Source organism: Lepus europaeus, chromosome 6, assembly GCF_033115175.1.
Source record: "Lepus europaeus isolate LE1 chromosome 6, mLepTim1.pri, whole genome shotgun sequence".
NCBI lineage: Eukaryota > Metazoa > Chordata > Mammalia > Lagomorpha > Leporidae > Lepus > Lepus europaeus.
Window position 1 is genome coordinate 114,553,049 of NC_084832.1, and position 25,441 is coordinate 114,578,489.

Sequence of the window (25,441 nt, forward strand, 5' to 3'; positions counted from 1 at the left end):
TACAAGCCTCATGAAGAGGTTACTGAGAATTACAATGTAAGATATTAACATAATTTCTGACTTCAGGGATGTCATCAAAATAATAACTCATTTGAGCAAATGACTGAGCATCCAGTCAATGATATTCAAGAACACATTTCATTCAAAAAGTTCCTACCATTTATCATGATCATTTTAGATTAAGAACAATCACCAGAGTATTTCCAATTCAAAGGTCTAAAATTACTAGGACATTGATTGCTACTTCTTTTAAAATTATGGCCCAGGTTTTAAACAAAGGAGCTACTATTCTTACTTATGTGAATCAAACAAATAGCCACATAAGAGAAACTAAGGAGTCAGATGCTAGGAGGCTGATGATTTTTAATCTTTAATTAATTAAATTAAATTAACTGAATTTAATTGATTGGAATTAAATTAAATTAATTAGATTTTAGATCCTCTACACAATGTTTACAATTACATTTTAAAGGAATGCCTTTTTGGGAGCCAGTGCAGCCACCTGCAGTGCCAGCATCCCATATGGCGCTGGTTTGAGTCCCAGTTGCTCTATTTCGAGTCCAGTTCTCTGCTATGGCCTGGGAAAGCAGTAGGAGATGATCCAACTGCTTGGGCCCCTTCACCCATGTGGGAGACCCAGAGGAAGCTCCTGGCTCATGGTTTTGGATTGGCTCCAGTTCCGATCACTGCGGCCATTTGGGGAGTGAATCAGGGATGGAAGAACCACCCTATCCTTCCTTCTCTCTCTGTCTGCCTCTGTCTTTCTGTAACTCTGCCTTTTGAATAAATAAATAAATCTTTTAAAAATGTCTTTTTTTGAGGAATGAAATTAAATAACCTATAAATAGTTATTTTTAATAAGAATTAACATCTTAAATTAATGTCCTAAACGGTCAAATTATAAATTTTTTTATGCCTATGGGTCAAAGTAAACTGCTAACTCAAAAGCTATTTAAGGATTCTCTCAGAGTGACACCTGGCCAAAAATAAACCAAGGCCTGTTCATTTGCTTTTTTTAGGAAAGTAACTAGAATATACTTCTACTTGGTTAATTTTCAATTAAGATATTGTAAATTTTACTTTCTTTTTGCTTCTCTTTTCAGATAGATCTGGCTTAAGAAACATTATAAAAACCAACTTTAGTAATAACAATTTAAATAAAGGAAACACCGAAATCAAATTTTTTAAGAACCTACCTGGATTGTGGATACGATCCAAAAGCTTCACCGAACGTGCACTAACAACACCTCCAACGTGCACAAGAAATCCGGCAGGAAATGCCGTTAAGGTAAAAAATGGAAACTCCTAACAGAGAAAATGAAGGAAAACATTACTGATCACATGGAAAGCATAGCAAACATGCTTGCTAAAAAGCTTGTCATAAGAAAATGTACTGTCTGCTTTGGAACTGAAAGCTCTCTCTTCAGCACAGATTACACATGCATCGGAATTCAGTTCCCTTAGATGGTCAGAGTTCCAAACTCATTTCCCCATATGTGCAATGTTACACCAAATCCAAATGCCCCTCCTATTAAGTCTCAATGAGAAAAAATGTTCTGAATCCAATCTGAGATACTCAGAACCTGTTCTTTTCTCTCCATCGGGGCCCAGCTCTGGTGCAAATTCACAGTGAGATGAGTGGACTGTCCACCCTTTCTCTAGATCTCAGTGGTGTAGCCACCCTCTCGCATACACACCAAGTGTGTGCTATTGGTGAAGACTCCCAAGGCCTGGGCTAAGAGATGTAAAAGAAAACGGGACCTGGGAAGGGTGGAGGGGCAGCATGGGTTAGCAGAAAAGAGGGACCATAAGGCCACACACACACCAAGGTGAGGCAGGCCAAGAACATCACTGCCTAGGATTCTGTGCTCTTACTCCATCAACACCAGGGCAGCAGGACAGCGCTAAGTACAGAAATGAATGCTAAGGAAAGCAGTGAGGCATGTAAGAGCTAGGGGAGGCATACAAGGGGTGAGGCATACAAGAGCAATAAAATGGCACAAGCTCTTCTCACCTCTGCTCTTAGGCACAGAAAATTCATTAACTGAGAGGTAAGAAGCATGCTAGAAAGAAATGATCAGGTAGAGAAAGGAATCCACTGAAACAGCCAGCACCCAGGAGAAAAGGGAGGTCCTGCAGCTGTCCAGACAGAGGTCCCTCCGTGATACGAAGTGGATGCGGATCAGAGAAAGCTGCTATCTTCCCTGCAAAATTCACAGAGCTCGCCGAACCAGTAGCCTCAGTTACTCTGAACTTAACTGAGAGCTGGAAAATAAGCCAAACAGAGCTCTCAATAGTCAAAAGAACTGTACAGTTCCAACTACAAAAGCTCACGCTCTTTGTTCACAGGAGATCCCCACTGCCTCTATTATTCAACTGTGGTATGCCCACCGAGTAAAGTTATAAATACATATGTTAGGAATATAGAATTCAAAAATTTAGGATTATCTTATTTTCTACAGCATGGCAGACTCAATGCAACAAAGAAAAGCTGGGAGAGAAATAGATACAGAACACTACTAGAACCAGGTACATTAAAAGCAGCAAGATTACTGACTGGTTGCTTAAAGCACGGAGAATACAAACTCACAAAAGCATAATCCACAAGGCATAGCAATTTGGGATCAATTGGCACAAAGCTAAAAGAGCTGCATGCCTCAGTAACTCACGAAAGTAGAGTACAAAGTGTGTGTGCGCACACAAATCTTTAAATTAACAAGGCAAGAAAAATCCAGGCTTCGTTAGAAAAAATAAAACACAGTCTAGAACATGTTTAGGCTTTGCCCAACTGACAGAGGGAGAGGAGGAAAAAAAGAGAATACAAAACGAATTTGTCAGTTAAATGCATTCTAAAACCTTCAGTCAAAAATGTGTATGTATTTCTCTCTGAGAGATGCATAGGTCAGTTTATGTTACAAGAAACGTGCTTTCTCTAATAAGTCAGACATTTAAGACAGTTTTTCCAATGTCAGAAATATCTAAATTTTTTAAATTTCCTCATGGGATGATTCCAAAGGAATAAAAAAAAGTACTTTACATTAGCCTAAATCTTTTAAATATCTAGATAAGAGATACTGAAAATAAAAATTCTGGAAGCAAAACAGAAAACAGCACTTTCTTGTAAAGCTAGGAAATTTAGTAAACTCCCTCACTGTGAAATATCTGCATATAAGATTTTAGGTAAGTATGAACCTGAATGATTTCTCTATTCAGGATTATTTACTCTTCTTCCCAGATCTCAGGAGAGTGGAAGAAGGAACAAGGGAAAAGGCATAGCAGAGCTCATCAGAGAACAGAAGGCAACAGCTTTCCAAAGGCATGAAGGTACACTCTGCTGACTTAGCAAATTCTGTCTTCTAAGTCTCCAGGTTGCCTGATCGGCCACCAACTCACTTTAAAACAAATAATTTCATAACCTATCATAACTAAAAAGCCTCTTATTTAACCAAAATTTCATTTCTAGAAAAGTAACTAATTAGAAAAGCCATAGCTGCCATCAACAGCAGATTCTAAAGGATGTATCAATTACCCCACCTCTTAAAAGATCCTAATTCACCAAATTTGGCTTGTAGCGATGGTTTCCAAAGTGTGTTCCTCACTAAAATGTATTTTAACTGGAAAGTTCTATAGTAAAACATTTTTCAGAGACATCTAATAAACTATGCTAAGTCTCTTAAGAAAAACATACAACTCAGGACCTAAAAAGGTAATTTCTATCTTCTTAAAGAACAAAGAGTCTTACTGAAATATAAAATATATCTGGCTTTATACCAAGCAATTCACAGGTAGAACCTCAATCTAAATAAAACTTTGTTCTCCCTTTCTCATCTCCTAACACTCTGGCATCTATTGTGAAGATACTGTCAATTTATGCTTTAATGCTTTTATGAGAGACAAGAACAACAGTCATTTTTGAGAACTGCTACTTGAATAACCATTAAAAGAGGCTGGACAAATAAAGCTTTCCACTCTTCAAGACGAAAAAATCCATACCACTTACTCGGGTGAGTTAAAAACAGTTGGAAATGAATATTTAACAAATAAACACAGGGATCATTGTTGTGGCCCAGTAGGTTAAGCCACTGCCTGCAACATCAGCATGCCATATCAATGCTAGTTCGAGTCCTGGCGGCTCCACTTCTGATCCAGCTCCCTGCTGATTTGCCTGGAAAGCAGTGGAAGATGGCCTAATTACTTGGGCCCCCATCGGCCATGTGGGAGGCTCAGATGAAGTTCCAAGGCTGCTGGTTACAGCCTGGCCCCACCCCAGCCATTGAAGCCATTTGAGGATTGAACCAGCAGAAGGAATCTCTCTCTCTTTCCCCCTCTCTAACTTTGCCTTTCAAAGAAATAAATCTTTAAAAAATATTTTGAAAAGTACATCAAGTCAATAACATGATTTACTGTTCAAGCTGGACAAAACTAAGTCATATATGAACATATGAGGTAATCTTCATGCTTCTAAATAAATTTGCCCAAAAGAAGAGCCATATTACTAGCAGCAGCATGAGAATGGGAAAATTAAACCTGGCAATGCTTTCACTGTATTATGTAGATGGGTAAAAGAGCAGCCCATACCCTCGGGTAACTGCTCAGTGAGGACAGGTAATAGAGCTCTCCTGGCATAGCAAACTAAGAGTTTACAAAGTCATATAGGAAAACCACAGATCCCCTCACCCTTGCTGTGAATTCCGTGAAGAATATCTAGCAACGTGTATCTAATGTGTCCCAAATTTTAAGAATGTTTAAAAGTGTATTTGAAAATGCAAATGTGACCTACAGTAAATTCAAAATGATTTTCACTAATTATTATTTTTTTTCTCGTTAAAGTGAGATGGTTCTTAGTACAGATAGTGAAGTCATAGCAAAATGCCAAGCCAAGCAAAATGCCATTATGTCAAATTTCAAGGCAATTTAAATTTTTCTAATTTAAATTTCTAATTCTGGAATAATAACTGGATTACAAAAATCATATTTGCAGCAATAAGAGACTCTAGAGAATGTGAAAACAGGAGGGGGCAGGAGATAAGACCATTCTGACCTAAAACACAGTAAATGGACACAAACACCTTCACTCTGACCCTCTTCCATGTTTTTAATTTTCTGCTATATTTGTGTTTTAAGATTTATTTACTTATTTGAAAGTCAGAGAGAGATCTGTCATCTGCTAGTTGACTCCCCAGAGAGCTATAATAGACAGGGCTAGGCCAGGCTGAACCCAGGAGCTTCTTCCGGGTCTCCCACACAGGTGCATGGGGCTGCGCACTCCTTCTGCTCCTTTTCCCAGGCCATTAGCAGGGAGCTGGATCAGAGTGGAGCAGCTAGGACAAGAACCAGCACCCACATGGGATGTCAGCAACACAGGTGGAAGCTTTACCTGCTACACACAATGCCAGCCCCTACATTTGGTTTTAAGAGATGACTGGAACATGTTAATGGGTCTTTTGGTGCAGTAGCTTAGGTATGAATGCAAGAGGTAAGAGTAGCTGAAAGACAAATGCTACCTCGTAGGATACAGAGCAAAGAAAACAGTTACAGCTACCCCCATCACTCTTAGTTCACTTCTGCTCTCTCCAGCCTTGGCTAAAAGGCAAACAGGGCCTACACATAGACTTTCAACAGAAGGAGAAAATGTCTAGGAAACTAAAGTGCAGTATTTCTAATAAGAGGATCTGCAAACCACTAGTTTCAAGAGCCTAACCTGTAGGAAGGGAGTACCTCTGTTTTATAAAAACCCACCCTTTTGGCCGGTGCCGCAGCTCACTAGGCTAATCCTCTGCCTGCGGCGCCGGTACTCCGGGTTCTAGTCCCGGTTGGGGTGCCGGTTCTGTCCCGGTTGCTCCTCTTCCAGTCCAGCTCTCTGCTGTGGCCCGGGAAGACAGTGGAGGATGGCCCAAGTCCTTGGGCCCTGCACCCGCATGGGAGACCAGGAGGAAGCACCTGGCTCCTGGCTTCGGATCAGTGCAGCGTGCCGGCTGTAGCGGCCATTTTGGGGGTGAACCAACTGAAGGAAGACCTTTCTCTCTGTCTGTCTAACTCTGCCTATCCAAAAAATAACAAAAACAAAAACAAAAAACCACCCTTTCACATCTATTTAGTATATATTTCACCTGCCCCTCCCCCACCCCCAGTGCTGGTGAAAACAACACACACCAAATAAAATTCTATAAATGCTTACAGCTTCTAAATAAGACGTAATAAAAGCTATGGGTCTGTATCTTAAAATAATGGACACTACATATAAAATCATGCACTGTATTAGTAGAAAAAAGAACATGAGCCTCACGGTGTTACTAAGTTAACAAGCAAACAAACAAATGAGCATTATGAAAAGAAAAAAGCTGACAACACTTATTAAAAGCTTAAATAAAACTTAAATAACCAGGACTAAAACTAGAAAAGCTTCCAATACAAGAAATAGGCTCTCACACATGTTCAGGAACATACCCGCCTTCTACAGAACCTATGAGGCGATCCTCCCTTAGCAATGAAGTTTATAAAGCAAAAACAAAAACAAAAAAAGAAGAAAAATCATCCAAAAACTGTAACTACTTATTTTCCTACTAAATAAATGCAATGAAATACTAAATTTGTAATGATTAAAATTAAAGTATTAGATCAACAGAAACACATTATTTATATTAATCTGTGAAAACATAAAATATGTGCATTTCTTAAACCTAAAGAAACTGGCCAGTCATAAAAAACAATTTCAACAAAATAAATACACTATAGAATTATTTTTAGGCTACTTAAATGCTTTTTCTACAAAAATGACTGTCATTTCCTTTTCTATATTATAAACATAATAGAAAACCAAAAATGATTTCATCGTGCAATCAGTAGTTCCAAAAAGAATACTCCTAATAGACTGGAGGACAAAACAAAAAGAGATATAGAATCATTCCAAATCACGTAATTATTCATTAAAAAGAAAACTTTAAAACCTTAAATATGCTCCAGAGTTCAAATCTGCGATATTACAAATATATGATCAGAAACAGTTCATGAAAGTACAGACGTCCATGGAAGCACAAGATAATAAGGTCGTATCGACAGGACAATAATAAGGAATGTCAAGTGGATCTTACCCTCTGCTCCAGTGCCGACTGAGTCTGCTGTCTCAAAAGGGCTTTAAATGGCCCCCCTTCTTTTCCAGCACTACCACTTCCCATTCCTACAGAACATCAGTACATAAACAACAACCAAAACGACAACTATAGAAACAGAAAGTTTAATTGCATTTATATTTATAAACATGAGTCAGAATATTATAAAATGATCCAAATATCTAAAGTATTCTGGGATTGCAACTATTTTACTGTATTTCATTCACAAAGTTTTCTTTAGAGGCAAGATTTGGACTTAATTTGTCCAAAAAATTATGTTAAGGTGATGAATCTTTGTATAATATTCTATTTTTAAATGTTGAGTCTTCCAAATTAAAAAAAAAAACAAACAAGATAACAACAGTTGCTTACTTTACTAACAGTTTTAAGAATATTAAAGGAAATAAGAGAAATAGTAAACATGTGATTAAAAATAAACACAGAAGAAAAGCACTAATTGTGCACACTTAAAATACAAAATTCTCCAAAAAACACTAACTTTAGGCAATTCTGAAATATAATCAAACATTTCTTGATAACTTCCCATTTATAAATATGACTAAAGAGCATTGTTTTGATACCTGTCAATACTCATTCACAAAAGTCAACATAAATTTTAAAAAATGAAATAAAAATTATAGACATGTAATAGACACATCACAGATGTACACAGTTATGGATGAAAGAATTCTATTTCCCAAGCTCTTAGATGTATTTTTAAAGCTTAATTTTAAATTTCTTTTCCTATCTTATTTTACGGTTTTGAAAGTACAATAGACAACTATGGATCTAAGAAATATAGAAAGCAGGGGCCAGGTGAGAAGTCAGTGCTTTACATACTAGATTTAATCCCACCCTTTCAAAACTGAAAATACATACTAGTCAAATTTACTACAATGATTTAAAAAGGAACTAATTTACTTTCACAATTTTAGCTGTTCTTGGATAAGGAAACAGGTTAGCATGTGTATAGTCCCATCTGTTCTTTTAAAAAAAAAAGGAATTTATTTTTCTTACAGTAACCTAAACATTATTCTTAGAGACTATACAATACTAAACATAGAAATAAAACTTAGATCTTTATATGAAGCATATTAAAAGCCACAAAATAAAATATAAATTTGTAGTGATAAGTGAAATATCAGAAAATATAGCAGGAAAACTTGATAATTAATGCAATGGACAGAAAAAAAATGGGTAATGAAACAATATCATCAAAATGAGACTTGAACTGATTCAAACAGAATAATTTACTAATGTAACCATATGGCTTAGCCACAGGATGGAACAGATCCAGTGTGAATGGGTTGGTATGAAGGGAAAGAAAGTACAGCTCCTAAACCAGAAGTGCCAGTAATAAGATCCTAAATAATTACTGGGAATATCCACATGTATCTATGGCCTTAGACAAATGAGTTTTTACATATAAAATAATTTGGTGGAATGTTCATAATTATCCATCCAATAACCCCCAATGATTTCCATATGACAAATTCTGATCATTTAGCTCTACCATTAAGAAAATAAATAAATACATCCTATATAACATATTCAATAGTTCTTTACAGTACAAAGTAATTAATTTTTTAAGGAGACTTAAAATATACGGATTAAAAAGCTGACATAATTTGATCCTACCAGAAGCAGCCAGGAACAGCTCTTCACTGAAAGAAACACTTTTCCTCAGAACTGGGCTGACAAGGCTAGACTGATGAGGGGCAAGGTTAGATTCCGAGAGGAGGAGACAGGACTTTTTAAGATGAAGGGAACCACAAGACAGAGAGGGGGAGCTGGGACACAGGTAAATCCTAGGTCCCTGTGGGGAAGATGCTGTAGAGGAAAGTAGCAGAAAGAGATGCAGATTCAGATGATCAGAAAATGTAGGATAAGGAAACCAATGATGAAGCAAAAACATAACAATAAAAATGAATTTCAAAATGTACAGACAAATTACACTCAGTGTTATGACGTCACCAGCAAGACCATCTGTCCAGCTGAGTCTGAAAGTTAACAAAACTTTTACAAACTTTGCCTGCATTAAAATTATTTAAATCATTATCTTAAGACTTTATGCCATTCTAATGATTTTCAACTGATTTCAAATTATTTAAAATACCCGCTCTTTTTTTGTGCTAAAGAGTTTTTAAGGTTAAATGTCCCCATTGTCAACTTTTTTTTTTTTTTTTTTTTTACAGGCAGAGTGGACAGTGAGAGAGAGACAGAGAGAAAGGTCTTCCTTTGCCGTTGATTCACCCTCCAATGGCCGCCGCGGTAGGTGCGCTGCGGCCGGCGCACCGCGCTGATCCGATGGCAGGAGCCAGGTGCTTATCCTGGTCTCCCATGGGGTGCAGGGCCCAAGCACTTGGGCCAGCCTCCACTGCACTCCCTGGCCACAGCAGAAAGCTGGCCTGGAAGAGGGGCAACCGGGACAGGATCGGTGCCCCGACCGGGACTAGAACCCGGTGTGCCGGCGCCGCAAGGCAGAGGATTAGCCTAATGAGCTGCGGCGCCGGCCCCCATTGTCAACTTTTAAAGCCTGAAACTTGTTGCCTTAAAGAGTAACATTTATTTAAAGTATTACTAACTAAAAGAGCTTTTATGGGTATAAGAATTGAATACCTACACAAAAAGATGAAATACTTGGCACCACATTAGGTACAGTTGTCAATATGAATTTTAAATATATATTTACTTCTTTCTGTTCAGCCTTGAGATAGATGTTAATATTTTCTGCCCTCTAAAACTTTCAATGCTTTCACCTGATCCTGGTACCATTTACATTTACGGAGATTTGAGTACCCTAAAGGGTCACAATACCCTCCAGATCACAAAAACTATACCTGGTTAACAGCCTAAAAATGTTAACACTTAGATTAAGACAGCTGTCAAATCACTATTCCAACACTAACATTCTAAAGCTCCATTCTTATTAGCTGAGTACTTGGGAAAAATATAATAAAGCCTGGTAAAATGACAAAAATTAGAATCTACACAAATAAAAATGGAAATTTTTAAATGAAAATTTTAAACTATCAGAAAAACAAATGAGAGCTGTAACTATAAACAGAAAAACATCTTTCTCAGTCTAATTTTTATTATTTTTACCCTATTTTTGAGTCTTTATATGTAATACATAAATTATAACCAGCTTAACTCTTCTCACTACTTCAAGACACTGGTTTTTACATACAAGTAAATTAAATGAATGAAAACCAGGAAATACATGCTAAACTACAGCCTTAGAAATTTTCAGACAACTATTACAATGCCACCATTTTAAATATCTATGAGAAACAGCCAAGTTCCTCAGGACTATTTGAGGTTGGCTAAGGATTCACGATAAGGTCAATGCATTAAAAACATGTTAACTGTTGAGGTAGGGAAAAAGTACAGGCAAAATAAATATTTAGAGGTAGCTTACAAATGTAGAAATACATTTGAATGATATACTTATAAATGAATGTGTAAAACCTAAAAATTTAGAGCTAGAAGATAAAGTTTTCACTGGTAATACAACTGACTGCCTACTGGAAAGCTTAGGGAAAAGAAGTCTGGTATGTGAGGGGCGCTGGCTCTAGGACGTTTGCAGATTCAGAATCCACAGGTGCTTAAGACTCCTACACAAAGTATCGCAGTATTTGCCTAGAACTTATCTATAACTCCTATATACTTTATGCAATCTCTAGATCAGTTGTAATACCTAACACAATGTAAATACTATATAAATAGCTGCTACACTATATTGTTTAGGGAATGACAACAAAAAATTCTGTAAATTCAGTACAGACACAATTTTCAAAAAAATAATTTCAGGCCGGTACCGCAGCTCAATAGGCTAATCCTCCACCTGCGGCGCCAGCACTCCAGGTTCTAGTCCCAGTTGGGGTGCCGGTTCTGTCCCGGTTGCTCCTCTTCCAGTCCAGCTCTCCGCTGTGGCCTGGGAAGGCAGTGGAGGATGGCCCAAGTGCTTGGGCCCTGCACCCATATGGGAGACCAGGAAGAAGCACCTGGCTCCTGGCTTCAGATTGGCACAGCGTGCCGGCCACAGAGGCCATTTAGGGGGGTGACCCAACAGAGGGAAGACCTTTCTCTCTGTCTCTCTCTCTCTCTCTCACTGTCTAACTCTGCCTGTCAAAAAAAACTAAAAACAAATAAAAATTTAAAAAAAATTTCAATCTGTGTTTAGATGAATCCACAATGTGGAACCTGCAGACAAAGAGGACTGATGGTATTTGTAAAAAGAAAAAGATAAGATAGTGACCATAGTTTCATTTTTCATGATTACATTTATAAACAATGAAATTAAGCCCACAGTTTTTTTTGAAAAGCTGCTTTCTTTAGAAGTAGAAGTGATTTAGACTTATTTTTATTGTTTTTACAACATCTGGTATTATTTTATAAATTTTTTCTAACACAAAAATAAAGTTATCAAGGACGTAAATTAGAAATAATAAAAACTGTGCTTTAGTAAACTGGATGGAAGACTATAAGATAAAATTTATAGAAAATGCAAATCAAAAGCTTTCTATTTTTTCTTTTTATTCTAAAGAGTAATAATTTAATACTTTAAATGAATTAATACTGTTTTAAGGAGTAAAGAACTAATTTAATTTTAATCAGCTTTTTCTTACAAAATATATTTATGAAAATCCCTAGAGATTATTCATCAAAATAAAAATAGGATAAAAATTATAAATTTAATGAATAAGTTAAAATGCTATGTTTTAACCTAGAGAGCAAGATTAGCAAAACCAAATATTTAAAATAACAAGGTAATAGATATATGCACACCAATATAACCATGTTAGTTGTTATGAAGTTTTTCATAATAAAGTCTTAGAATGAAATTCAGAACTAGGTAAAAACAATGAATCCAAAAAAGCTCATGCTGCATGAGGAATTTGATGGCAAGCTTCTAATGCTTCTTCCTATTGGAATGCTTAAAGATGTTGTTCCTTTAAATTTGAACATGAAATGAAAAATGTCTACATGGATAAATTAACTTTGGCATTATGCCTTAGTGTGATTAAATCAACAAAATGTAGCTCTCCAAACAAGGTAATTTTTTGAGCTACCCAAGAATTTCATATTTTATTGGTAGTGACTAAAAATAACTAGTATTCACATTATCTTTTAATTTAACTGCCAAAAACAGAAGGAAAGATTTAGATGGAAACCTAGTTAAGAAACAGAAACAAATTCTAAAAAAAAAAAAAGAACAAAAGGTGGGTGGAAGTGCCTTACCAGTTTTGGGTGTCAAACTCAAATCTGTGTCAGAAGAAGAGGACTGTCGACTGTAGGACTTGGAAGGTGAAAAGGAATAAGTTTGGTTTTTCAGAGGGGTTGAGGGTCCTGATGAGTGAGTATTGGGATTGGGATCTTCATTGAAGGGAATCCTGCCAGAAGAAGGTGGAGAAATATTAAGCAGTCATGTGCCAGAGGGCTTGGCGGTTGGCAGCATGATCCAAACACCAGGAAAGTATTGGGGCAGGGCCAGCAGTCATTTCTTAAGTGTGGAGCTGGGAATGAGGCCAAAGACAACCGATTGCTGTTTAACCACTCATCATCTCCAGATAAATATTATCTGCATTGAAACAGTTAATAAGCCAAGGGAAAAAGCAAAAAAGCATGAAATGATGGACTAAGGGGGTAAAAATTATTAAAAAGAGAAATAAACCAAAGAAAAATATGACAAAATATTTTCAAATCAACAATGCTTTTTTAAATTACGAAAGGAAAAATGATGGCTTCAACTGGTGTGTGCAAATATTTATAATTGTTCTTATATTTGCACACACAGGTATCTTCAAAAGAAAAAAAAACATGTTTCCTTATCCCACAGCATCAAGAGTGCCACAGCTGAAAACACAGCAGAGAGGAAAACGAACCCCTGCGTTAACGCAGACTTGTTGCTTACCTGTTGTCCAAAAGCTCTCTTCCACAGAATCAAACAGACCCTATTGTATCCGGTTTTGTACATAAAGAAAATCAGCAAATAGAAGCTTTGGAAGCGATTTCATTCAGAATCTCTTCAATTTGATTTCTGAACAAATATAAAAATACACATTGGAAGATTCCCCTCAACATTCACAGTATACATACACAGCATAGGAGTCTCACAAGATCTGTGGAAGAGACTTCTGGAAGCGGGAAGAACACTTGCACTTCCATCTAGTGACAGCCTGTATGGTGGCTAAAAATGGAAGTTCTTCATTGTTGCTGGACTTGGAGTAAGAAAAGGAGGAAGCAAAGATTCATGGTACCTGCCTACACTACCTGCCTGCCTGCCTCTGCAGCCACTCTGCCCGTGGCCTGCCTCTCCCCAGCTCTGGAGTCTGAGCAGTCTCGTACCAGTATAGATGAGAGTGGGAACAGACACAGAGAAGTTCTGAGTAAGTCGTGAGCCAGTAGCAGTGTGAATTGGGCTGTTGTGAGTCGAGCGGCATCCATGGCTTGGAGGATGAACCAGCGGAGACCTGGGGGAATTTGTGGTCAAAGTGGAAGAAAAGAAAACAATACATACAACAGATTGCAAAGTTATGTTAAAATAATTTTGAAGGAGCTTTAGTTGGGGGAGAGAACTTATTTTTTAAGCCACAGCATGCAAAATACTAGTTGAAGTTAAAAAAGAATATCTAAATACTAATTTGTTAGGATATAGTTATAGTTTGAAATGACTGAGTTAATAAATTAGGACTATGAATTAGAAAAGTAGCAAGCAGAAGAGTTAAATTAGATAAAAAAAACTAAGATTTGGATTTTAAAATGTTTTAACGTATTTGCTACTATTTTCATGACAGCAGAATTTACTTATATACAGTTTATTGGGGGAGGAACACCTAAATAAGTGAAAAGTCAAATATAATCTCATATTACCTTTAAAACTGAGATGAATCGCTAATATAATTAATTACAGTTCTCTATAAATGAAGTTTAATAACTGTGTCTGGTATCTTAAGATAGGGATACTTAAGAATATGAAAAAGGACAGCATCAAGAAAAATGAGGGAACTGAATGATATAAACAAATATATACATTTCAGTATCTCAAAACATGAAACACACAGCTTAAAACCAGGGTGCAGTGGAAACAAAACAAAGCAGAAGCATGCTGGTTCTAAACACATTATTAAAGCCATGTAAATTTGTCTAGTTCCCATATACAGTGTATTATATGAACTGCATTCTCAACTGAAATTTGGTTAAGAAACCTACTTATATCTTTCAATGGACCCCATCTATGTGAGTATATAAATATAATGAGATCAAATACACAAATACACATTCACATATAACACTTAAAAATTTTCCAGAAGGAATTTGGCTGAACGGGTTCACTGAACAGGGTAAAGAAGGTAATATTATGTAAAAGTGCTGGACTTCGTATTAGCAATTATTTCACCACAGAAAGCCTCTGTTTGTGTATACTGGGGGGAAGCAACCATATAAAACACATCATCATATCTTCATTTTTTTAGAAGTGAAATTGAAGGCAGGCCAACTTTTCCTGACCTTCTCTCTCTCACTGCTAGACTACTGATGGCCTAGGGAACAGTTCTACCAATCACAATTTATCATGGTGCAAATGTGAGCTATCATGAATTAGCCAGATGGCTTTCCCTAGGGTCCAAAGACGACTTCCCAAAAATAGTACTGATTTTATAATATGACAAATGGTTCTGATTTTGTTGCTAATATACATTTAAAATTTGGTAACAATCAAACTGGTGATCTACTGTTATCCAACCAGAAGTTTTTCATTTTGTATGTCTCTGCTGAAATGAGAAAAAGGCTAAGAATCCTCAGACTTATAAAGTCTAACAATGAGTGCTGTGCACACGAGTAATTTGATTAAAGTGTATTGAAAAGGACTTTTTCTTAAGTAGGGAAGCAATAAATCATATTGAAAACACTTTATACTACGAAGAGAATTCATCTGGAAGCACCAAAAAGATTTATATCTTGTTACATTAAACATCTAAAAGAAAAAGTTACAAACTAGAACACACCTTAATAGTGGTAAAATAAAATGAACACTGTGAAATGTTCAAATCACAACATAAGATGAAAATTCAGATGAGAGCATCACTCAAACATACTCTTAGAGTTCTAACTCTATTAGTCTCCTTGCATAAAAGTGCCTCATACAAACACCTTTATGGTGTCCATGGCTGAGATCACACTATAATGGCAGAATTATATCACAGCATCAGGAAAAATTCAATTATTTAGGCCATGTAGCAACTTACAGAAAAAGTCTGTCAACTCGATCTAGAAAAATCTGCAGATCAGTGGTTCTCAATGAAGTACTATCGGCAGTCAGGACAGAGTAAGACTTTACTGTACAGGGCTGTCCTTTGCTCTGTAGGACTGTCAGCATTTCTAGTTCCTAATAGAATCTATTGCTGCCCCCAGTCATTAAGACAGAAACATCATTCCATGTTGAAAAAAATCACTCCATGTTGAAAAAAAAATCTTATTTCAAACACTCCATGTTGAAAAGCACTTATCCAAAATGTTTAGGACCAGAAATGTTTCAAATCTAACTTGCATAAACTGCAGGGCCTCTGTAGACATATGAGTTTCAGACTCTTATACAAGTCAGTCTTTCTTGCTTTCGTGTCAATAGTAAGTATAATTGGATTAACATGGTGGGGGGGCGGTATGCATTCCTTAGAAAACAAGTAAAATTTCACCCAATGCAGGAAAATCATTTTATGCCTTAAAAATACAGTATCTAAAAATCTGTAATAATTTTATATTGAGTTTCACATGAAGGAAGCACAAATAAAATGTCAGGAATAACAAACATTTTAAAATTCTGGAAATTATCTAAGAAAAATCATGATAGGAAAAAATGTATTTTGAGCAATGCTAATAAAATGTTTCAAATCAAATGAAAATGTATAAGTGAAAGATAAAAATCTCCATAAGAACAATCTCACTGATTCATACTTACTCCTTCATTTCTTTGGATGGGGAATTACATGCAGGAAGGAATGCTGCTGGGCTACTTAATTTATCCAGAGTGCACGCTGTTCCTATGGCTCGCACCACTAACCCAGACTCGCCCTCCAGATCAAAACACTGTAAGTACCCAACCACCGCATTTCCTCTCATTTCAAGGACTTTCAAACCAATCTTCCTTTGTAATTCACCTGAAAAAAGGGAAAAAAACTCATTCTTGCTTCCTATCTCTACATTGCACACAATTAACTGCTATGACAGTAACAGAAAACAGGTTGAAAAAAAAAAAAAAAACAGATTGGGGTCTGCGCTGTGGTGTAGTGAGTAAAGCTGCCTAAGGTGCTGGCATCCCAGGCAGGAGCTGGTTTGAGTCCAGGTTGCTCCACTTCTGATCTAGCTCCCTGCTAATGTGCCTGGGAAACTAACAGAACATGGCCCAAGTCCTTGGACCCCTGCACCTATGTCAGAGACCCAGAAGAAGCTCCAGGCTCCTGGCTTCAGATCGGATCATCTCTGGCCATTTAGGCCATTTGGGGGAGCGAACCAGTGGATGTAAGACCTCTCTCTCTCTCTCTGCCTCTGCCTTTGCCTCTCTGTAACTCTGCCTTGTGAATAAACAAATAAATCTTTAAAAAAAAAAATCAGATTTTGGGCCAGCGCCATGGCTCACTAGGCTAATCCTCCGCCTGTGGCGCCAGCAACCCAGGTTCTAGTCCCAGTCGGGGTGCCGGATTCTGTCCCGGTTGCTCCTTTTCCAGTCCAGTTCTCTGCTGTGGCCCGGGAGGGCAGTGGAGGATGGCCCAAGTGCTTGGGCCCTGCACCCGCATGGGAGACCAGGAGGAAGCACCTGGCTCCTGGCTTCGGATCAGTGCAGCGTGCAGGTCGTGGCAGCCACTTGGGGGGTGAACCAACAGGAAAAGAAAGACCTTTTTCTCTGTCTCTCTCTAACTCTGCCTGTCAAAAAATTTTTTAAAAAAATCAAATTTTTAGCATTTGTAGGAAACAAATAATTACTTGGTCCAGCCACTGACTTTCAGAGAGGTAAGATATCATTAGCTGCATTTTATTGATGTGCAAGTAAGGGTCATTCATTCATGCATTCATTTACAAAACTGTTCTGGATTCTGTACCATGTGCTGACATTCCTCCTTTCTATTAAGTAGTAGAGACACAGGGGTGAACAGGGAAGATAAAGCTCCCAATCTAGTGGAGTTCACATATTTGTGGGATAAACCAAAAGTTACATATGTAAGCAAATTAAATATTATACAGTATATTAAATAATAAAAATATGAATATAGAAACAATTCTAATAGACACTACAATTAAATTTATAAGTACATAAGCAGAAATACGCAGAACACAAATACTATATTAAATATAAATGTAACATTTATACTTCTGTATATGTATCCCTGAGTGTATACATATAAATCATACAATTACTCACATACAAATAATTATAAAGTTTAGGTGGTTTAGGAGTTCTTAGAAGAAAAACAAAGAAAGGTAATAGGGTAAGATTGGCAAGGAAACTGACAGGAGGAGTAGAGGGAGCTACAGTAAGTTCTCAGGAAAGGACTGGGAGAAGGCAGCATTTGAACACAATCAGGAGGAGAGGCAGATGATCTGTCTAAGCTCAGACTATAAACACATATTATGGGGAGGAAAACTAGACTCCAGTTTCCTGCTCAGGGCTCATTCCTGAACCTTCTCACTCAAGACTCTTCCCACTGTCCCACTTAATGGACATAACACAATTTCTCTCTGCTACCTGGTTAGGAAGGAACTACAGGCTGCTGATTCGGATTTCCACTTCTTACAAGAGGGCAATGCACCTGTGTTCTGGAAGATGGGGTCAGGGGCAAGGAAACATTCACAATCAAAGCCCTTGCTGTAAAACTTCTGTAGCATGTCAGAGGAAAGTGAAAATTTTAGTAGCATTACATCAGTCAGTACTAAAGTTTATTTTGTTTTTGTTGTTTTTAAATACCTGACATTAAAGAAATGAGTCTCTGTCTGGCCTCATTTGATGCCCTTGGTGTGCGAATTCGATCAATCCATTGATACTCTGGGTCTTCATTGACAACAAGTTCTTCTACAAATCCATGAATTATCACAGCTCTATAGCACTTTGGAATAGATGTTGCTGTTAAAACAAATTATCTGTTATGCCTTATTTACTGCAACGTAAAATTCAATTTTTAAAAAAATGTGTATGTACATTCTCAACTTTTGGATAGATAACACAAGACTACTTCTACTATGACAATCTCAATATAATTATAATACTAACACTTTCATTACATAGTCATGTGAGGTCTATTTTATTCTTACAAAAAAATCATTTTCTTTCAATAAGGTCTCTCATCTTTCTCACATTAGCACAGTAAATATAAATTGGACTTAAATAATTTGAAAAATAACTACAGACTACCTTAAATAATATTCAATACAGTTTAAAAAATCAGAAGATCAGCTGATTATTTTATAAACAGGTGCAAAGCAGATAACAAATCTTAAAGCTCTTTAATTATACAAAGCTCTCAAGAAAATTTCTCCTGTATGCTGCATGCTGCAGCCTCAAACATCACAGCTTTATCTTCCTAACATAATCTGAGGAGTCACACAGAGCTACAGTCCCTAATAATCCATGCCCAAACGGCCAACTGATTCAGTAGTGAACACACTATGCAGCAGAGTCATTTAATTAAAACAGATGCTTGTATACTAACACTAACTCAGCTACTTTGTATGAACCCTACCTGTACTGGCTGGTTATGTGTCGCCCAGAACTGCCTAATTCAGACCCTGTACTTCAGAGTTCTAATGATTCCATGCCTATAGGAGCATGTGTAATGTGGGACAGCACCAGTGCTTGGCTATTGAGCTCTATAAACTCAATAATATTAGATACCATTTACTCTCAAACACAATAACTGTTTCTGGAAAATCAACAATTTTATCTGGCATTAAAACCAACAAAAACCACCCTTTTTATTAACCCTCTGAAATATTAATTTGTTTCCCATATTTAAGAATATTAACGTTAAGTGAATACAACAACATATTTACTTACTGCAAAAGAATTTCACTCCACACGATGACTGTCTAAACCGATTTAAATCATTGAAGAGATCTACTTTGACAACTACATTGATTTCCCCACGGATACCTATAATTGCAAAAAGAAAATCAAGTTTCTGCCTCAGAAAATAACATGGAAGTAAGCAAGCAAATAAGTGTCAATTAATGATTTTTAAATAATTTATATAACTTATCAATCAGTAAAGCTAGCTTTGTTTCTTAATCATTTTCATACTCACTAGATTCTTCTATTTTCTGAAGTAGAACATGTATGCATTAGAGAATGAATAACCTGCATTTTTGCCACAAGTCTCCAGTTATCTGAACCAAGACTAACCAGAATGGAGTTCCATTTCAATCAAAGATGAGGATGATGATAAATCTAATAGTGGTAGCAACAGCATTGACAGAAGATGCCCTAAATGCTTTACATACAGTATTTCACAGTCCTCACATTAACACAAAAACGTACTACTATCAACCTCATTTTACAGTGGAAACAATTAATAATAGCTTTAAGTAGCAAAGGCAGGATTGAAGGTTAGATTTTCATGATCCCAACACATACACTTTTGTCTTTAAGACTTATTTATTTATTTGAAAGTCAGAGTTACAGAGGGAAAAAGAGAGAGAGATAAATTTTCCATCCATTGGTTCACTCTCCAAATAGCTGCAATGGCCGGGGCTGGGCCAGGCTAAAGCAAGAGCTTCCTCCAGGTCTCCCATGTGGGTGGCAGGGGCCGAGGGACTTGGGCTGTCTTCCACTACTTTCCCAGGCACATAAGCTGGACTGGTAGTGGAGCAGCGGGGAATCCAACCAGTGCCCATATGGGATGCTGGCATCCCTGGCAGCAGCTTAACCTGCTGCACCACAGTGCTGACCCCTATCCCAGCACATATACTCTTAACTATGCAAGAATCTGATTTAACACAAAATAAGTTTTATTCTTTTCAATGAATATAAATTAAAATAAGCTAACTAAAAATATCCCAAGAGTAAGGGTTTTCAGAACATGCCCAAATATATAAAAATGATAAGTACTTACCTCTAAACAATCACTAGGTATTTTTACTAGACTATCCTGATTCCACATCAATTTGATACTTATAGTGAAACTGTCCAAGAAAAGCACCTACTAATTTCACTACTGAAATAGTAAGATTATGTTACTAACAAAAGGTCCATAAACATTGAATCAACTAAAAACAATATTTAATACAAAATGTTCAGAAAATTCACTCATTTATTATAGGTATTGCCTTAATTCAAGCCCAGACTACTTCTTCAGAATGTTTTTTTTCTTAATATATCTAGTTTATTTTCATTTTTATTTGAAAGGTAGACACCTCCCACCTACTGCTTCACTGTCCAAATGACAACAACAGTCAGGGCCAGCCAAGGCTGAAACAGGAGCCAGAATTCAATCCAGGTCTCCCATGTGGATGGCAGGAACCAAATACTCAAACCATCACCTGCTGCTCTCAGGGTACATTAGCAGGAAGCTAGAACACAAGCAGAATAGCAGGACTTGATCCAGGCATTCCAATATGGATTACAGATATCCCAAGGGACAACTTAATGCGCTGTGCTACAGTACTGTCTGCTCCCTCAGCATCTATTTTTTTAACTGGTAACATAACATTTGGCTGATTTTTATTTCCTGATTACAAAGGTAAAACACATACACTGTAGAAAAAAGGGAAAAAACAAAAAAGAACAAAAAAATTTATCATATGCTTTTTTAATTTCTCTAGTGATACTGCATATATGCAACGTTTTAGTTTTTAGACAAATTTGGGATAACGTATAATGTTCTATAATCTGATCTTTGTACTTCATAACAAATCATACACATTTCCCAATGATACTGTTTTCTGAAAACATTTTTCTCTTCTGCATAACTAAGGTCTACATATGTCTAATTTAAGTAAATCCTGATTTTCACCCTATTTTGCCATTTTAATCATTAGTAAGTAATGGAACATAAATGACATTAAACATATGTGATTGTCAGCAAATTTTTTTTTTTTTTTTTTTGCCAGGCAGAGTTAGAGACAGAGACAGAGACAGAGGCAGAGAGTTATAGACAGTGAGAGAGAGATAGAGAGAAAGGTCTTCCTTCCATTGGTTCACTCCCCTAATGGCTGCTACAGCCGGTGCTGCGCCGGTCCAAAGCTAGGAGCCGGGTGCTTCCTCCTGGTCTCCCATGCGGGTGCAGGGCCCAAGGACTTGGGCCATCCTCCACTGCCTTCCTGGGCCACAGCAGAGAGCTGGACTGGAAGAGGAGCAACTGGGACTAGTACCCGGCACCCCAACTAGGACTAGAACCTGGGGTGCTGGCGCCGCAGGTGGAGGATTAGCCAAGTGAGTCACGGCACCAGCCAGCAAATTATTTTCTTATAATAAACTACTATCAATGGAGTTGCCAGCCCAAAAACGTAAAAAATGACATAAAGATACAAGGTTGGAAAGAGAAGCACCAGTTCTGAATAGGTCCCTTCACCAATTTAAAGACATATTATATGTTTAGTCTAGCAATTCTCAGATTTTTTGTTTGCAGGATCCCTTTACAATCCTAAAAATGGCTGAGGAGGGGCCAGTGTTATAACGCAACAGGTTAACCTGCTGCTTGAGATGCCTGCATCCCATATCAGAGAGCCAGTTTGAGTCTTAGCTGCTCTGCTTCCAATGCAGCTCCCTGCTAACACCTCTGGCAAGGCAGGGGATGATGGTACAAGTACTTACTGGACTACTGCTACCCGTGTGGGAGACCAGAGTTGAGCTCCTGGCTCTGGCTTTGGCCTGGCCCAGACCAGCTGCTGTAGACATTTGAGTCAGCCAGTAGAGGAAGATCTGTCTCTCCTTTTCTCTCTTTAGCTCTTTCTTTTAAATAAACAAATAAATATTAAAAAGAAAATGACTAAGGACCTCCAAGAGATTTTGTTTATGTAGGTCATATCAATACTTGCCATGTTAAAAATTAAAACTGGGAACTGTAAAAAATTACTTCCCATGTCTTCTAAAGTCATAATAATTAAGTTAACATATGCAATTTCTTAAAATAATTTCATTTTCAAAACAAAAAAATTAGTGACAAGAGTGCACTGTTATATGTTTTCAAATCTGAGTGTTGTTAATGAAAGATTCCTACTTCTGTTCCATATTCAATGTGCAGCAATATCACATGCGTGTATCAGAAAACTTCCAGAGAACTCCACCGTATACTTAGAACAAAAATAGGGAATGACACATGAATATTGTGCTAAAAACAGTTCTCAACTCACAAACCCTGGGAAAGCTGCCCAGGGAGCTTGACTGTTACCACATATGCAGAACTCATGCTTCAGACAACAGAAAGTCTCTGAAGAATTTTTGAACAGAAAAAAACCAGGAACATCAGATTGAATGTGTTTTAGAAATTACAGAGAACAAATACTAGATGATTTTTAAATTACTGCATTGTACACATTTAGCAGGTATTATTTCAAATGATGTACAGACAAATAACAATCACACCAACAATACTTCACTACTACTTGTATATTTTTAAAGAGGCATCTTGGGGCCAGGGGTACGACGTAGTAGCTTAAGACACCACCCATGAAACCAGCATCCCATACTGGAGCACCAGTTCGAGTCCCAGCTCCTCTGCTTCCAGTTCCTTGCTAATTCGCCCATGAAGGAAGTGGAACATGGTCCAAGTACTTGGGCCCTGCAACCCACGAGGGAGACCCACATGAAGTTCCTAACTCCTGGTTTTGGCCTATCCCAGCCCCGACTATCTTACAATCTGAGTTAGCCTACAGATGGAAGATTTCTCTCTGTGTCTCCCTCTCTCCATCACTCTGCCTTTCAAACAAAATAAATCTTTAAAAGAAAAAATTTTTAGCCAACTTTTAAAGATACATATTTCAAAACTACCAACTATAGCACAAACGTCTTCAAAGAGAAATAATAAAGATTGACACTGTGACTTACTCTCCTAAAACACTTCTTACCATGTATAGTGTCGTAAATGGGAAACCATCCCGAGATGACTGTGGCGGCTTCACTGTACAGTAAAGGGTCGATGTCGATGTACACTTTGCCAATGGCGTCATTGGCACTGTATGTGTCGTGGTCCAGCACTGTGATCTGCAGAGGCTCATCTTGTAGGTCTTCATCATCCACCTAAAAGTACACCTAAAAATTAAATCTGATAGTTTTTAATTCTTAATTATCACAAACGTATACTTAAACCCAATGAAAATGATGATGTTTCTGAAAACAAATCTTAGATCTATCTCTAAGCACAAAGGTAGAGGAATTAATACACATTAAAAAAAAAAAAAAAGTTGTAACTCCTTTTTCTATATAAGAAGATGACATCTTTCCGAGGGAAAAAAATACAGTTTTTCTCCAAGCACCAAAGTAGAATGATTAACACAAAAAACGTTCTCAACTCCATTTCTGACGTATTATCCTGTGTCTTACGACTGTGATATATAGCAACAATGCTTAAGAAACAGCACAACAGAGTCCCTATCTTCTTTACAGAGAAAAAAATATGCTAATTAATATAATGAAACCATAATTTCTAAGGACAATTTCAGAATAAAATTGTAAGCAAAATTAACTATGTGTAAAATGAAAAAAGCAATGTAAACACATGAATTAAGTTTATGCGATAAAAGTCTATCTTCTCTTCCTTGATTCACTAATTATCAAGTCCTCATCATGTGCCAAGCACTGTGCCAAACAGAACAGAGAACAAGACAAGGTCGTCTGGGGCCAGCACTGTGGTGCAGTGGGTTAAAGCCCTGGCCTGAAGCCCCAGCATTCCATATGGGTGCCGGTTCTAGTCCTGGCTGCTCCTCTTCCCATCCAGCTCTCTGCTTTGGCCTGGGAAAGCAGCAGAAGATGGCTCAAGTCTTTGAGTGCCTGCACCCACATGGGAGACCCCGAAGAAGCTCCGGGCTCCTGGCTTCGGATCAGCACAGCTCCGGCCGTTGCAGCCAATTGGGGAATGAACCAGGGGATGGAAGACCTCTCTCTCTCTCTCTCTCTTTCTCTGCCTCTCCTCTCTCTGTGTAACTCTTTCAAATAAATAAAATAAAACTTAAAAAAAAAAAAAAAAACTAAAAAAAAAAAAAAGACAAGGTCCTCACCAGTGAATTGACTACTTTGAAGAGCCAGGGTGGTAGAAGGGAACTCACTCCTGCAAGGCATAGTGTGCAAGATGGAGGTGCGGCGGTCTGCTCACAGCACTGGGATGGACAGGCTTGGGTGTGAACGCTCATGAGCCAGCTCTGAGGTGGACCTCAGCCACCTGCACAGAGCTGTGCAAACTGAATGAGTTAATGCACATAAGGCATTTCACCAAGGTCCAAGGCTGGTAAACGCCACATACATGAGACTGGTTCCCTTTTTTCAGAATTTCATCTTCTTGCCCCAAAGCCTGGAAGAGTACCTGGAATCTCCTGAAGGACTTGCACCCATCAACAGACTGAATCGATGCAGGAAAAAATGGAGTGATGCCCATGAAAGCAGAAAAAGCAGCTTAGGGGCAACACCAAGCAGAATCCACAAGGGAGAGCACGTGGACAGGACCAGTCCCATGTGTACCCAACATCCCTGCTGCTGCACAGCAGGGTGTGGGTGCGAGGCTGTGGAGAAGCCAGGAGCCCTCCAGGGTACAGAAAACACTCCCGCCAGCCTGAGCAGGAAGTGCTGGGTGAGGAAAGGGACCTACATGAGGAGACAGGAATCCCACTCTTGGAGAAGTTCTCTCAGATTCCCAAGCATGGGACACTCTGGACATAACCACTTCCTATGTAGGTGCCCTCCATCCAGCCGGGGTTCACCCTGCACAGACTGCAACTTGCCCGACTTGCAGTAGGCCTTGACCCTGCACTGAACTGCCATTCCTGTAGACTCAGCCTGGTCTGTATCTCACACAAGGTTCTTCCACTGACTTTGGACAAGGGTGCCAAGCCATCCTTGGGCTAAGAATAATCTCAAATGGGACTGAAACAACTGGATTTCTACATGCAAAAGAATGAAGTTAGCCTCTTAAATCACACCATTACAACAATTAATCCAAAATGGATCCACCATCTACACAGAAGAAATCAAACCATGCAATTCTTAGAATACAGGGAATTAATTCTTTGATTTGACAATGATAGCATTAGCAACAAAAGAGAAGCAACTATATGGGATATTACCAAATCAAAAACTTCTCTGCATCAAAGGAAATTATCAAGAAAAAATAAAAGGCAAGCTATTAAATAGGAGA

General features: G+C 37.8%; 1 protein-coding gene across 8 annotated transcripts in view; it reads right to left on the minus strand.

Annotated features, from left to right (window-relative positions):
* Nucleotides 1-25,441, minus strand: part of C2CD5 (C2 calcium dependent domain containing 5) — a 91,879-nt gene that overhangs the window by 55,414 nt on the left and 11,024 nt on the right. For 5 of the 8 annotated variants that reach the window (XM_062194932.1, XM_062194930.1, XM_062194929.1 and 2 more), the window contains exons 4-10: nt 23,163-23,334; nt 19,156-19,251; nt 18,070-18,225; nt 16,069-16,267; nt 12,354-12,505; nt 7,092-7,177; nt 1,197-1,305 (exon numbers count right to left, since the gene is read on the minus strand). In XM_062194932.1, the coding sequence (XP_062050916.1) occupies nt 1,197-1,305; nt 7,092-7,177; nt 12,354-12,505; nt 16,069-16,267; nt 18,070-18,225; nt 19,156-19,251; nt 23,163-23,334 (970 nt within the window). Of the gene's footprint in view, nt 1-1,196; nt 1,306-7,091; nt 7,178-8,747; nt 8,940-12,353; nt 12,506-13,460; nt 13,708-16,068; nt 16,268-18,069; nt 18,226-19,155; nt 19,252-23,162; nt 23,335-25,441 lie in introns of those variants that run through there. The other 3 variants (XM_062194933.1, XM_062194934.1, XM_062194935.1) reach the window with 3 other exon arrangements.